General features: G+C 42.4%; 1 protein-coding gene across 17 annotated transcripts in view; it reads right to left on the minus strand.

The window, feature by feature from the left end:
• The window catches only part of RALGPS1 (Ral GEF with PH domain and SH3 binding motif 1), a 309,604-nt gene that overhangs the window by 221,765 nt on the left and 71,476 nt on the right, over positions 1-16,363 (minus strand). The window contains exon 5 of one of the 17 annotated variants that reach the window (XM_034929088.3): positions 4,833-12,519. The exons of the other annotated variants lie outside the window; for them this stretch is intronic. Within the exon in view, the coding sequence (XP_034784979.1) occupies positions 12,409-12,519 (111 nt within the window). The 3' untranslated portion in view covers positions 4,833-12,408. Of the gene's footprint in view, positions 1-4,832; positions 12,520-16,363 lie in introns of those variants that run through there. 17 annotated transcript variants of the gene reach the window in all.

The following is a 16,363-nucleotide window of genomic DNA, read 5'->3' on the forward strand; positions in this document are numbered from 1 at the left end:
ATGTTTGTGGCATCACTACTCATAATAGCTCCAAACCAGAAACCCAAAATATCCATCACCATTGAAAAATATAAATAAAATATGATCTACTCATACAATGAATGGAATACCACACAAAAATGAGAAAGAAAAAAACTCCTGCTACACACAAAAACATGATAAATCTCACATATATAATGTTAAGTGAAAGAAGCCAGAAAAAATGTACGTATTTTATGATTCTATTTATATAAAGTTCAAAAACAGACAAAACTACCTATGGTGATAGAATCATGGTTACATTTGTACATAGTTGATGACTTGGAGGGGGCATGAGGTAGCCTTCTGGGGTGCTGGTATGTTTTACATCTTGATCCAGATGGTGGCTACATTGTTTGTTTGCTTTGTAAAAATGCATTGAGTTATAGCCTTAAGATTTGTGTACCTGATTATATGCATTTTAAAAAATTTCTTTAAAAGATAATAGACTTTAACAGATTATCATTTAATGCAAATGTATTAACAATATAGAGACTACTGCATATATATTTTATTTTTATTTTTTATTTTTGAGATGGAGTCTCACTCTTGTTGCCAAGGCTGGAGCGCAATGGCACGATCTCGGCTCACTGCAACCTCCACCTCCCAGGTTCAAGCAATTCTCCTGCCTCAACCTCCCAAGTAGCTTGGATTACAGGCACGCGCCTCCACACCCAGCTAATTTTTGTATTTTTAGTAGAGACGGGGTTTCACCATGTTGGCCAGGCTGGTCTCGAACTCCTGACCTAGTAATCCACCCAACTCAGCCTCCCAAAGTGCTAGGATTACAGGTGTGAGCCACCGCGCCCAGCCTGATTATTGCATATTTAGAAGAAAAATGTATGACAACAATACTGCAAAGAATAGGACGGAGGTAAATAGACATACACTGTTGTAAATGTCTTACACTATACATAAAATGGTATATTATCACTTGAAAGTAGACTATAAGTTTAAAATATATACTAAAAACCCTAAACCAACCACTGAAATTAAAGAAATTATACCTCATAAGCCAATAAAGAAGTTAAGGTGGAATCATGAAGTGTGCTCAATTAATTAAAAAGAAGTCAGAAAAAGAAGGAAAAGAGAACAAAAAATAGTGTGAACTTACTTTTTTTTTTTTTGAGACAGAGTCTTGCTCTGTCACCCAGGCTTGAGTGCAGTGGCACAATCATGGCTCACTACAGCCTCAACCTCCTGGGTTCAAGTGATCCCCCCACCTCAGCCTCCTAATAGCTGGGACTACAGGCATGCACCACCATGCCCAGTTAAGTTTTGTTTTGTTTTGTTTTGTTTTGTTTTGTTTTGTAGAGACAGAGTCTCACTATGTTAGGCTCAAGCAACCCACCCACCTCAGCCTCCCAAAGTGTTGGGATTATAGGTGTGAGCCACCACGCCTGGCCTGAACTTACTTTTTTCTCAAGTTCATACCAAACATTTACCAAGATTGACCATATTCTTAGCCACTAGTCTCAATAAATTTAAATTAAGTCATACAAAGTATGTTCTCTAACTACAATGGAATTAGAAATCAATAGCAGAGGCCGGGCGTGGTGGCTCACACCTATAATCCCAGCACTTTGGGAGGCTGAGGCAGGTGGATTACCTGAGGTCAGGAGTTTGAGACCAGCCTGACCAACACGGCGAAGCCCCGTCTCTACTAAAAATACAAAAAAAAAAAATTAGCCAGAGGTGGTGGTGCATGACTGTAATCCCAGCTACTCTGGAGGCTGAGGCAGGAGAATCGCTTGAACCTGGGAAGCAAAGGTTGCAGTGAGCCGAGATCGTACCTTTGCACTCCAGCCTCGGCAACAAGAGTGAAACTCCATCTCAAAAAAAAAAAAAAAAAAAAAAAAAAAGACAAGACAAGACAAGAAATCAATAGCAGGAATATACCTAGCCATTCCTCAAATATTTGGAAACTGAATAACACATCTTTAATAGTTCATGGGTCAAAAAGAAATCAAAAGGAAAATTAGAAAGCATTTGAATTTAATGGAAATGAAGGCCCAAAATATCAAAATGCGTAGGAGCAAAGCTAGAGCAGCACTTAGAAGAAAATTTATAGCATTAGATGCCTACATTAGCAATGAAGAAAGCGCTCAAATCATTGACTTCAGCTTCTACTTAAGAAACTATAAAAGAAGAGCAAATTAAACCCAAAGTAAGCAGAAGAAAGAATATGAACTGAAATCAATGGATCAGAAAACAGAAAAGCCATAGAAAAAATAATGAAACCAAAAGCTCTCCTTGAGATCAATAAAATTAGTAAATTTTAGCTGGACTGACCAGGGGAAAAAAAGCAAAGAGATACAAATTACCAATATGAGGAATGAGAGCAGGGGACATCATGACAGATCCTATAGATATTAAAAGAATAAAAAGGGAATATTATGAACAACTTCATGGGAATAAATTTAACAACTTAGATAAAATGCACAGGCTCAATGAAAAACACAACCAAAACTCACTAAAAAAGAAACAGATAAACTGAATAGTTAGAGAAACTAAATTTGTGGTTTAAAAGCTTTCCACAATGATCTAGCAATCACTCTCATTGGTATTTACCCAAATGGGTTGAAAACTTGTGTTCACACAGAAATCTGCATATGAACCTTTACAGAAGCTTTATTCATAATTGCCAAAACTTTGAAGCAATCAAGATATCCCTCAGTAGGTGAATGGATAAACTTTGGTATATGCAAACAATAAATTATTATTCAGCACTAAAAAGAAATGAGCTATCAAGCCATGAAAAGACATGAAGAAAACATAAATGCTTATTACTAAATCAAAGAAGCCAATCTGAAAAGGCTACATACTATATGATTCTAACTATAAGACATTCTGGAAAAGGTAAAACTATGAAGATAGTGAAAAGTCCAGTGGTGCCAGGGGTTAAGAGAGAAGAAGAGATGAATAGGTGGGGCACAGAGGATTTTAGAATAGTAAAACTATTCTGTATGACACTATAATGGCAGATGCATGTGATTACATATTTGTCAAACTGATAGAATGCACAACACCATGAATTAACTCTAATGAAAAGTATGGACTTTGGGTGATGATGCTGTATCAGTGTAGGGTCTTCAATTTTAACAAATCCACTCTGGGGGAGGATGCTGATAGTGGGGGAGGCTGTGCATGTACGGGGTCAGGAGATACAGAATGTACACTCTATACTTTCTGCTCAATTTTGCTAGTAATCTGAAACTGTTTTTTTTATTATTATTATTATATTTTAAGTTTTAGGGTACATGTGCACAACGTGCAGGTTTGTTACATATGTATACATGTGCCATGTTGGTGTGCTGCACCCATTAACTCATCATTTAGCATTAGGTATATCTCCTAATGCTATCCCTCCCCCCTCCCCCCACCCCACAACAGTCCCCAGTGTGTGATGTTCCCCTTCCTGTGTCCACGTGTTCTCATTGTTCAGTTCCCACCTGTAAGTGAGAACATGCGGTGTTTGGTTTTTTGTCCTTGCGATAGTTTGCTGAGAATGATGGTTTCCAGCTTCATCCATGTCCCTACAAAGGACATGAACTCATCATTTTTTATGGCTGCATTGTATTCCATGGTGTATATGTGCCACATTTTCTTAATCCAGTCTATCGTTGTTGGACATTTAGGTTGGTTCCAAGTCTTTGCTATTGTGAATAGTGCCGCTATAAACATACATGTGCATGTGTCTTTATAGCAGCATGATTTATAGTCCTTTGGGTATATACCCAGTAATGGGATGGCTGGGTCAAATGGTATTTCTAGTTCCAGATCCCTGAGGAATTGCCACACTGACTTCCACAATGGTTGAACTAGTTTACAGTCCCACCAACAGTGTAAAAGTGTTCCTATTTCTCCACATCCTCTCCAGCACCTGTTGTTTCCTGACTTTTTAATGATTGCCATTCTAACTGGTGTGAGATGGTATCTCATTGTGGTTTTGATTTGCATTGCTCTGATGGCCAGTGATGATGAGCATTTTTTCATGTGTTCTTTGGCTGCATAAATGTCTTCTTTTGAGAAGTGTCTGTTCATATCCTTTGCCCACTTTTTGATGGGGTTGTTTGTTTTTTTCTTGTAAATTTGAGTTCATTGTAGATTCTGGGTATTAGCCCTTTGTCAGATGAGTAGGTTGCAAAAATTTTCTCCCATTCTGTAGGTTGCCTGTTCACTCTGATGGTAGTTTCTTTTGCTGTGCAGGAGCTCTTTAGTTTAATTAGATCCCATTTGTCAATTCTGGCTTTTGTTGCCATTGCTTTTGGTGTTTTAGATATGAAGTCCTTGCCCATGCCTATGTCCTGAATGGTATTGCCTAGGTTTTCTTCTAGGGTTTTTATGGTTTTAGGTCTAACATTTAAGTCTTTAATCCATCTTGAATTAACTTTTGTATAACGTGTAAGGAAGGGATCCAGTTTCAGCTTTCTACATATGGCTAGCCAGTTTTCCCAGCACCATTTATTAAATAGGGAATCCTTTCCCCATTGCTTGTTTTTCTCAGGTTTGTCAAAGATCAGATAGTTGTAGATATGCAGCATTGTTTCTGAGGGCTCTGTTCTGTTCCATTGGTCCATATCTCTGTTTTGGTACCAGTACCATGCTGTTTTGGGTACTGTAGCCTTGTAGTATAGTTTGAAGTCAGGTAGCATGATGCCTCCAGCTTTGTTCTTTTGGCTTAGGATTGACTTGGCGATGTGGGCTCTTTTTTGGTTCCATATGAACTTTAAAGTAGTTTTTTCCAATTCCGTGAAGAAAGTCATTGGTAGCTTGATGGGGATGGCATTGAATCTATAAATCACCTTGGGCAGTATGGCCATTTTCACGATATTGATTCTTCCTACCCATGAGCATGGAATGTTCTTTCATTTGTTTGTATCCTCTTTTATTTCCTTGAGCAGTGGTTTGTAGTTCTCCTTGAAGAGGTCCTTCACATCCCTTGTAAGTTGGATTCTTAGGTATTTTATTCTCTTTGAAGCAATTGTGAATGGGAGTTCACTCATGATTTGGTTCTCTGTCTGTTATTGGTGTGTAAGAATGCTTGTGATTTTTGTACATTGATTTTGAATCCTGAGACTTTGCTGAAGTTGTTTATCAGCTTGAGGAGATTTTGGGCTGAGATGATGGGGTTTTCTAGCTATACAATCACGTCATCTGCAAACAGGGACAATTTGACTTCCTCTTTTCCTAATTGAATACCCTTTATTTCCTTCTCCTGCCTAATTGCCCTGGCCAGAACTTCCAACACTATGTTGAATAGGAGTGGTGAGAGAGGGCATCCCTGTCTTGTGCCAGTTTTCAAAGCAAATGCTTCTAGTTTTTGCCCATTCAGTATGATATTGGCTGTGGGTTTGTCATAGATAGCTCTTATTATTTTGAGATACATCCCATCAATATCTAATTTATTGAGAGTTTTTAGCATGAAGCGTTGTTGAATTTTGTCAAAGGCCTTTTCTGCATCTATTGAGATAATCATGTGGTTTTTGTCTTTGGTTCTGTTTATATGCTGGATTACATTTATTGATTTGTGTATGTTGAACCAGCCTTGCATCCCAGGGATGAAGCCCACTTGATCATGGTGGATAAGCTTTTTGATGTGCTGCTGGATTCGGTTTGCCAGTATTTTATTGAGGATTTTTGCATCAATGTTCATCAAGGATATTGGTCTAAAATTCTCTTTTTTGGTTGTGTCTCTGCCCGGCTTTGGTATCAGGATGACGCTGGCCTCATAAAATGAGTTCGGGAGGATTCCCTCTTTTTCTATTGATTGGAATAGTTTCAGAAGGATTGGTATCAGCTCCTCTTTGTACCTCTGGTAGAATTCGGCTGTGAATCCATCTGGTCCTGGACTTTTTTTGGTTGGTAAGCTATTGATTATTGCCTCAATTTCAGAGCCTGTTACTGGTCTATTCAGAGATTCAACTTCTTCCTGGTTTAGTCTTGGGAGGATGCATGTGTCAAGGAATTTATCCATTTCTTCTAGATTTTCTAGTTTATTTGCGTAGAGGTGTTTGTAGTATTCTCTGATGGTAGTTTGTATTTCTGTGGGATCGGTGGTGATATACCTTTATCATTTTTTATTGCATCTATTTGATTCTTCTCTCTTTTCTTCTTTATTAGTCTTGCTAGCAGTCTATCAATTTTGTTGATCTTTTCAAAAAAACCAGCTCCTGGATTCATTAATTTTTTGAAGGGTTTTTTGTGTCTCTATTTCCTTCAGTTCTGCTCTGATTTTAGTTATTTCTTGCCTTCTGCTAGCTTTTGAATGTGTTTGCTCTTGCTTTTCTAGTTCTTTTAATTGTGATGTCAGGGTGTCAATTTAGATCTTTCCTGCTTTCTCTTGTGGCCATTCAGTGCTATAAATTTCCCTCTACACACTGCTTTGAATGTGTCTCAGAGATTCTGGTATGTTGTGTCTTTGTTCTCGTTGGTTTCAAAGAACATCTTTATTTCTGCCTTCATTTCATTATTTACCCAGTAGTTATTCAGGAGCAGGTTGTTCGGTTTCCATGTAGTTGAGTGGTTTTGAGTGAGTTTCTTAATCCTGAGTTCTAGTTTGATTGCACTGTGTTCTGAGAGACAGTTTGTTATAATTTCTGTTCTTTTACATTTGCTGAGGAGTGCTTTACTTCCAACTATGTGGTCAATTTTGGAGTAGGTGTGGTGTGGTGCTGAAAAGAATGTATATTCTGTTGATTTGGGGTGGAGAGTTCTGTAGATGTCTATTAGGTCTGCTTGGTGCAGAGCTGAGTTCAATTCCTGGGTATCCTTGTTAACTTTCTGTCTCGTTGATCTGTCTAATGTTGACAGTGGGGTGTTAAAGTCTCCCATTATTATTGTGTGGGAGTCTAAGTCTCTTTGTAGGTCACTAAGGACGTGCTTTATGAATCTGGGTGCTCCAGTATTGGGTGCATATATATTTAGGATAGTTAGCTCTTGTTGAATTGATCCCTTTACCATTATGTAATGGCCTTCTTTGTCTCTTTTGATCTTTGTTGGTTTAAAGTCTGTTTTATCAGAGACTAGGATTGCAACCCTTGCCTTTTTTTGTTTTCCATTTGCTTGGTAGATCTTCCTCTATCCCTTTATTTTGAGCCTATGTGTGTCTCTGCACGTGAGATGGGTTTCCTGAATACAGCACACTGATGGGTCTTGACTCTTTATCCAATTTGCCAGTCTGTGTCTTTTAATTGGAGCATTTAGCCCATTTACATTTAAAGTTAATATTGTTATGTGTGAATTTGATCCTGTCATTATGATGTTAGCTGGTTATTTTGCTCATTAGTTGATGCAGTTTCTTCCTAGCCTTGATGGTCTTTACAATTTGGCATGTTTTTGCAGTGGGTGGTACTTGTTGTTCCTTTCCATGTTTAGTGCTTCCTTCAGGAGCTCTTGTAGGGCAGGCCTGGTGGTGACAAAATCTCTCAGTATTTGCTTGTCTGTAAAGTGTTTTATTTCTCCTTCACTTATGAAGCTTAGTTTGGCTGGATATGAAATTCTGGGTTGAAAATTCTCTTCTTTAAGAATGTTGAATATTGGTCCCCACTCTCTTCTGGCTTGTAGAGTTTCTGCCAAGAGATCAGCTGTTAGTCTGATGGGCTTCCCTTTGTGGGTAACCCGACCTTTCTGTCTGGCTGCCCTTAACATTTTTTCCTTCATTTCAACTTTGGTGAATCTGATAATTATGTGTCTTGGAGTTGCTCTTCTCGAGGAGTATCTTTGTGGCATTCTCTGTATTTCCTGAATTTGAATGTTGGCCTGTCTTGCTAGATTGGGGACGTTCTCCTGGATAATATCCTGCAGAGTGTTTTCCAACTTGGTTCCATTCTCCCCGTCACTTTCAGGTACACCAATCAGACGTAGATTTGGTCTTTTCACATAGTCCCATATTTCTTGGAGGCTTTGTTCATTTCTTTTTATTCTTTTTTCTCTAAACTTCTCTTCTTGCTTCATTTCATTCATTTCACCTTCCATCACTGATACCCTTTCTTCCAGTTGATCGCATCGGCTACTGAGGCTTCTGCATTCATCACGTGGCTCTCGTGCCTTGGTTTTCAGCTCCATCAGGTCCTTTAAGGACTTCTCTGCATTGGTTATTCTAGTTATCCATTCAACTAATTTTTTTTCAAAGCTTTTAACTTCTTTGCCATTGGTTCAAATTTCCTCCTGTAGCTCGGGGTAGTTTGATCATCTGAAGCCTTCTTCTCTCAACTCTCAAAGTCATTCTCCGTCCAGCTTTGTTCTGTTGCTGGTGAGGAGCTGTGTTCCTTTGGAGAAGGAGAGGTGCTCTGATTTTTAGAGTTTCCAGTTTTTCTGCTCTGTTTTTTTTCCCATCTTTGTGGTTTTATCTACCTTTGGTCTTTGATGATGGTGACGTACAGATGGGTTTTTGGTGTGGATGTTCTTCCTGTTTGTTAGTTTTCCTTCTAACAGACAGGACCCTCAGCTGCAGGTCTGTTGGAGTTTGCTAGAGGCCCACTCCAGACCCTGTTTGCCTGGGTTTCAGCAGCGGTGGCTGCAGAACAGCAGATATTGGTGAACCGCAAATGCTGCTGCCTGATCGTTCCTCTGGAAGTTTTGTCTCAGAGGAGTGCCCGGTCGTGTGAGGTGTCAGTCCGCCCCTACTGGGGGGTGCCTCCCAGTTAGGCTACTCTGGGGTCAGGGACCCACTTGAAGAACCAGTCTGCCCGTTCTCAGATCTCAAGCTGCGTGCTGGGAGAACCACTACTCTCTTCAAAGCTCAGTTGGAAATGCAGAAATCACCCATCTTCTGCGTCGCTCACGCTGGGAGCTGTAGACCGGAGCTAAAGTGGAAGCTTTTTACTCTAAAACTGTTCTTAAAAATAAACTGTATTTAAAAGAAAAAAAAAAAACTTTCCACAGAGAAAACTCCAGACCTAGGTGGCTCTACTGGTGATATCTACCAAATATTTAAGAAAGACTCATACTAATTCTATACAAACTCTTCTTGAAAATTGAAAAGGAAGGAATACTTCTCAACTCATTTTGTGAGGGCAGCATTATGCTGATACCAAAACCAGACAAAAACTTTACAGGAAAAGAAAAACATGGATCAATATTCCCCATTATGAACACAGATGCAGAAATTCTAAACACAATTTTAACAAATCAAATCCAACAATATACAAAAAAGATAATTAATTCATCATAACCAAGTGGGGTTTACCACAGCAATACAAGGTTGGTTTAATAGTCAAAAATCAATCAATGTAATTCTCTAAAGTAACAGACTGAAAAAGAAAAACCATATGATTATGTCAATAGATGCAGGAAAAGCATTTGATAAAACTCAAATACCCATTCCAGATTAAACTCTTAGTAAATTAGGAATACAAGGAAATTTCCTCAACCTGATAAAAAGACCTCTATGAAAAAACCTACTGCTAACAGCAAACATCATCCTTAATGAGTAAAGGCCACTTTTCTTCTAAGATCAGGACCACGCCAAGAATATCTGCACTCACCACTTCTACCCAACATTGTACTAGAGGCTGTAGCCCATGCAACAAGGCAAGAAAAAGAAACAATAGCATCCAGTTCAGAAAGAAACAAGACTGTCATTATTCACAGAGGCATCATTATCTGTGTAGAAAACCCTACATATATTTGGCAAAAGATGATAAGGCCTATACAATGCAAACTACACAACATTACTAAAATAAATTAGAGAAGACCTACATACATGAGGTGATATACTGTGTTATGAGTCCTTAATACATGGAGTTACATTGTGTTTCATAGTTCAGGTGATGCAATATCATTAAAATGTCAATTCTCCCCAAATGGATCTACAGATTCAACACAATCAGTCAAAATCCCAGCAGACTTCTTCGGTAAAACTTAACAAGTTGATCCTAAAATGCATATTGAAATGCCAAGGATTAGAATAGTCAGAACAATTTTGAAACAGAATAACAAACTTTAAGGACATACCCTACCTAATTTCAAGAACAGTGGAAGGAGTGGAAGAGGAGGAAAGGATTGCAAAGAGGTATTAAAAAATTTTTGGGGTGATGGGTATGTTCATTATATTGAGATGGTGATGGTTTTACAGATACATACATATCAAATTGTTGACTTTCGTATGCATAGTTTATCATATGTAAATTATACCTCAATAATGCTGAAAATAATCTCATGCTGTCCTCATGTCCAATTCTTTTGAGGTAGTCATATTATAATTTCCATTTTACTGATACAGAAACTGAGACTCAGAGAGGCTAAGTGACTTGACCATGGTCACAGAGATAGAAATCCAGGTCCTTCTCTCTCCAGAGCCCAAGCTCTTAAGCTTTAAGCCATACAGGTGGAAATGCTTTTCTACACACCTGTCATTCAACAAACAAGTATTGACAAGTATTGATCCTGTCATGTACCAGACACTGCTTGCCATGAGGGATATAGCAATGACAGATGAGGTCCTACCCTTGGGAAGCTTTACATACTGCTGAGCCCAGAGCCCTTCTCAGCTTGACTTATCAGCGCTGCCTATTGCTTTTCTCCTTATTACTTCCCAGACTTCTCTCAAAAATTAAGAAACAATTTGTGAGTTTCTGCCATGTGCGAGGTCCATTCTAGGCCCCCTCTTCCACAATCTTCTTAACCATCATAACACTATGAGATGGGTATCATTTCCACTTTACAGAGAAGAAAACAGAGACACAGAAAGATGAGGGAACTTGCCTATGATCACACAGCTACAGAGTAGCAGAGCCAAGTTTCAAATGCAGACCTTCCTGCCTCCAAAACTTATGATCCTCTCACTACCCCAAACTTCCTGGGATCATGTAGTTGTTCCTATGACAAGAGTTCAAACAAACCCTCTTTTCCTTGCAGACAAAAATCCCAACCAGGCACCAAGTCCCCATGGATGAAAACAGCTGTTCACCAAAGGCTCTGTTTTGTGTTATTTATTCACTTAAAAGGAAATTTGGTTTCTAACCAACACTAATGTCATATCCATGCTCAAGAAGGAAAAAAAAATGAGTCTCAAAGTTGCAAAGTGTTGGATCAAATGTGCTGCTGGCCTGTGTGTGCAGCCAGTTCAGACTCCTGCCCCAGTAGCCTCTCCCCACCCTTCAGGCAGGTCTTATCCTGCGGCTCAGAGAGGAACTCCAGCCCCTACTCTTATCTCCACCATGAAATGAATGGAGTTGGGGGAATTCCTTTTCTACTCTGTTTCCATTGTGACAAGAAACTGTTAAAACAGACCAATTCCTAGAAAATGGGCAAATAACAAATGTGAACTCAGAGCGGTAACAAATTAGACAGCTGTTTAGCCTTTGGGTGCTAAGTAACGATAGCTCTAATGAGTCTTATGCTGGGAGCCCTCTTTTCTATGCCTTGGCCCCAACTTGTGGACACCAAGACTGCCCCTACCACCTAATCCAGTTTTTTGAACAAAGAGAGGCAGATAGCATAGAAGTGGAAAGGATTCAAGGGATTTTAGTATTATTACTACTGCTACATCCTAAATGTATTCGACAAAAAACAAACAACATCAGGCACTGCATTAGATCACAGGAGTCAGGGATGAAGAGTAGTGGCATGATCTCTGCATTCCTGGAGTTCACAAACCAGGAGGGAAACAGACTTTGAACTCATAATTCAAACTTTTAAAAGTCGTAATATTTCAGTACGAGGGTGAAAAGTGCCATACGTAAGAAGTATGAGGCGGCTATGAGAGGGAGCATGAGAAGGAGGAGCACTACCTCGGAGCTCTGACTGCTCATCATCTCCCGGAGGCAGAGCAGAGCATTCCAGGCAGAGGGCACAACCTGTGCGGAGGTGCTGAGACAGGAGTGAACACCAGGGAGGCTGTGGTGCGCACACAAAGTGGTGAACTGGAGCAGGAGAGAGTCGGGAGGTCTGCTGCTGGCCTATTTCACAGAGCCTGGGAGGCTGCATGAAGGCGGATCTGCATCCTAGGAGCAGTGGGTAGCCACAGAGGGCGCTAAGCAGGGCAGGGACATGGTCAGACTTTGGCTTTAGAAAGATGTCTCTGGTTCCAAAGAGGAGGCTGGGGGATGGAACTCAATGTGAGGAGACATGAAAAGGCTGCTGCCATCATTCAGGGGAGGGATGGCAGTGGATTAGACTAGGCTGGTGTAGCAGAGAGAGATGGTCTGAGAAAACTGCCCAGCATGTGACCTGAGAGAGGGGTTTTAATGATGTCAGCGAAACCAATCTCCACTTTACAAATGACTGCCTGCTGGCCACATTATTCCCTCTCCGAGGGCCAAACACTGATTCCAAGGAGCAGCAAAGACACACAGGGTTTGTCCGACGTCCAACATTGACCTCGGCTTTCTGGAATGCCCGCTTCTTCAGAGCAGGCAAACGGCATCCAGACAAAAGGCCAGAGGGTCAGGTTCCTGGACCCACAGGCAGTGTTTTCCTGAACTGCAACGTGTCATGTGGCCTGGAGGAAACTGTGGACTTCTGCAGGGAGTCTTCCATTCTGGCAGGCCAGCCTTTCTGCAAACCAGAAAAGGACCCAACAGATGCTGGTCAAGTCAAGCTCAAGGTCTCAAGCTCTAGCCTGATGCAGGGAGGGTGAAATCGAATCCCTCTAGAGTAAGTGTCCCACAGGAATATGTATTTTATCTGCAGAATGCCTCCTTTGTCCCAAAACATTTCTGTTAATGCTGCTCCCACCTCCTCATTCTAACCAGAACTGCCTTTTCCTTAAAACACACTTAGGAGGAACTTAGCAGGTTCCCTCCAGGGCCACAGACAATGAGGAAGAGGGAGAGGACCAGCAGGCCCACCCAGACCACCCCTGGCCTGCCTTCCACTAACACTGAGTAACTGGTCCGTGCCTCAAACCCAGGAATAGATACTGGGGATGTTCTGGTTCCTCACCTCCAAGGCCCACAGTCCAGGCCCACAGCTTGTCTTCAGGGAGGCCCAAGCCGGGTCCTGACACCTCTACTTCCCCTCCACGCTGCTGTATGCTCTCCCACCATGATGCTCCCTTGCCTGTAGCTCTGGCTTGAGTCTTCCCCTCCTCCCATTCTCCTGTTGTCATCTCTACACACTTCACTAAACTTCTCACTTCTGGGTGCCCCCATGCCTCAACCTCTTCTGTGCTTCACAAAGGCACTGCCATCACACCTTCAAGCACAGTCACCAGAGCCACACCACCTCAAAGACCCTGAACTCTGAAATCCTCCTCCCTCCATTATTTCCTGGCTTCCCTCCCCTTCCCCTAACCAAATCTGTGCTTTGCTCTCTTCTTGACTTTTGGTCCTTCAGCGATGATGATGATGCTGCTGCTGCTGCTGATGATGATGATAAGGTGGGGTCTTGCTATGTTGCCCAGGCTGGCCTCAAACTCCTAGGCTCAAGTGGTCCTCCCACCTTGGCCTCCTGAGTTCTTCAGCCTTTTTTCAGGCCATCGGCTGTCTCTGGCCCTTCTGGCCTCCCTCCCTACAGGCAACATTGCTGATCACTCTGCTTGACTTAACTAGGCCTCCTCCTACCTCTAGGGCCACTTTCTGGGCATCCTTCCTTGACCCTTGTTCTTCCTGCTGCTCCCTAAGTGGGCAGCCCACTTTTCTCCAGACACAACTACAGCCTGCTTCCTCTCATCTTGGCCCTTGCAGCAGCCTCACAACCAGTATAACATCAGGCCCTGCCCTTCTCTCCAGTGTGACCACCTTGCCTCATGCAGACTGCTGCAAAATCCTCCTAACTAGTCTCCCTGACTACAGGTGGTTCTGTCTCAGTTGAAATGAACATCTTAAAATACAAATCTGTCCATGGTGCTCCCCTTTTAAAATCCTTCAGAGGGCTGGGTATAGTGGCATACACCTGCAGTCCCAACTACTTGGGAGGCTAAGGTGGGAGGATTGCTTCAGCCCAGGAGTTTGAGGCTGCAGTGAGCTATGATCATGCCATTGCACTTTAGCCTGGGCAACATAGCAGGACTTTGTCTCTATTTTTTGTTTTTTTAAATCTCTCAGTGAATGCTCAGGGCTAACAAGATAAAGCTCATACTCCTTAGTCAGGCACATCTAAGCCTCCCTTCCAAGCCTCACTGCCGTCTCCTGCCCAGCTCAAACTGCGTGGCCCAACCTGGCTCTCTTGACACGTGTCCATGCTCCTCAAAGATGCCAGGCCTTGTATGGCCAGGTTTCAGTGCAAGGCCTCTGAATCTCTCACCCCCGCCAGGCTTGAGGCTCTTCCTTTCTTGCCACCTCCTCTGCTGCTGACCTCACCACTGGTCCTTGTATTTCCTGGCCACTCATCCTCTGGATTTTGGTCCTGGTCTTGCAGGAGAGACCTAGATACACTTCTCCTGTCATGACAGACTTCTCACTGTTCTCCAAACACCCATATGCAACTGAATCTTTCTGCTTTTGCGATGCTCTTGGCCACCCCGTTCTCCTGGCTTCCTTATTCAAACATCCCTTCTGCGGGACATGCTCCTTGCCTTCTGCCCATCCTCACCCTCACTCTTTCCTTGATACGCTAGCGCCCCCACCCCTGAACACTTCTTGTTTACTATTTATTTACATGTCTGCCTGACTCAGGTTGGATTGTGCCGAGGTCCCCTTCATCATTTCTCCAGCATTTAGCACAGTAGACTGATGAATGAGTAAATGAGTGAAGGCAGAGCTGACTACTGGGAAATCTGACAGTGGGGATGGAACAATGTTGGCAGGGGCAGTGAGAAGACTGGAAAAAACACGAGCACTTAGGAAAGCTTTCCACCTCACTGAAATTGGTACCCACTGCAGTTCGTTTCTATCACACTGAGGCCCACTGTACACCATGCCCCAGCTGCCAGTCGGCAAGGGAATGAAACACTGACTTCTGATAAGCCTTTGGCATGTACCAGTATCCCTGGCAATGATGCTCTGGCAGAGCACAGAACTGAGGGAAGAGCAGGTTCTCCTTTTCTTCTCTCAAGAGCACCAGGCACCAAAAGTAGTATTAAATTTTGCTGAGCACATCACCTGTCTTTCCAAAGGGTTATTCATTCTGCCTGAAATTCCCTTTCCAACTGCCCCCCAACTCCCCAAATCACCAATAAGAGATGATCTCTTTCAGCCTTCAAGGCCTAGTGATAATGTCACAACCCCAAGATTGAGTGAGTTCCCCACATGATGTTTGCAGGGCTCCTAGGGCACCATGGTGTATGTCTTGGTCCAGACCTCAGCCTCCCAGCTATCCAGGGCACCAGGATGTGAACCGAGCTCTGAAGGATCCCAGGTACCATGCTCTTAAACACTCTGCTACACAGGTATCACCTCCTCTGGGACACTGGCTCCTGCACAGGTATCACCTGAGTATTCTGAGCAACAACCTCCCATCTATAACCCACAGTGCCTATTCAAACTATACACTGGTGAAATGATAGCCACGCATGACTAGGAGCTTGCTTTGTACAGGCACCGTACTAAGTTCTTACATGCCCACTGTAAGGTAAAAGCTATGATTTCCACCCCCCGCCAACTTTACACATGAGAAAATCAAGGCATAAAGAAAATACATGACTTGTCCTAAGTCTCCAAGCTAGAGGGGTGAGGCTGCGACTCAACCTCAGCTTCATCAGATCAAAGTTCATGCTCTTCAAGCTGTGTGGCTTTAACAGACCCAGCAGCTCAGCTCTGACAGAACCCTGGGCTGAATAAAGCACAGGCTGTGCCCATTTTCAGCACATTCTAAGAACAGCAGTTTCCCCTTGATGCTGCCCCATGCTAAAACTAATGACAAAAACAGTTCTGACATTTAGACCAGCCTCTGAGACACTGCTGCGCCTTCAACTCCATAGGCTGGGAACTGGACATACTGACAGACAGATGTGGTAAGGAGCTCTGGTAGAGACAAAACACCACCTTGAAAACATACCCTTTTAGAAGGCTGCTACCACCAGGACCTTCAGACAGACCTCCTTTACAATGCAGCCCTTGCCCCGAGCCCTGGCAGCCAGGAATCCACCCAGGAATCTACCCTGCAACCCAATCCACCACAGTGGCAATGGGGTTCTAGGCCACAACTTGTAAGTTCAACACAGCTGTGAGATATTATGCTACAAAGCTATATCTGCATTAATACACCAATTTTTGATAAACTTGGTCACTCGTTAGAGTCACCAGGGGACAGGGCAGTTATGGTTCCATATTTGTAACTTCCATTTTCCTTACTCTCTGCCAATCCTTAACTCACCGTCTGCCTGGCTTCCTCTAAGCCCTGAAATGATGTTCTTTGTGGTCCCCCTTGCAGAAACCAGCAGAAGTCATGAAAAGCCACAGCTCCACCCTCAGTTATCAACTGCATTTGGAAATGTGAATCTTCAAAAGGCTGAGCTCAC

The sequence above is a fragment of the Pan paniscus genome, chromosome 11 (genome assembly GCF_029289425.2).
Source record: "Pan paniscus chromosome 11, NHGRI_mPanPan1-v2.0_pri, whole genome shotgun sequence".
NCBI lineage: Eukaryota > Metazoa > Chordata > Mammalia > Primates > Hominidae > Pan > Pan paniscus.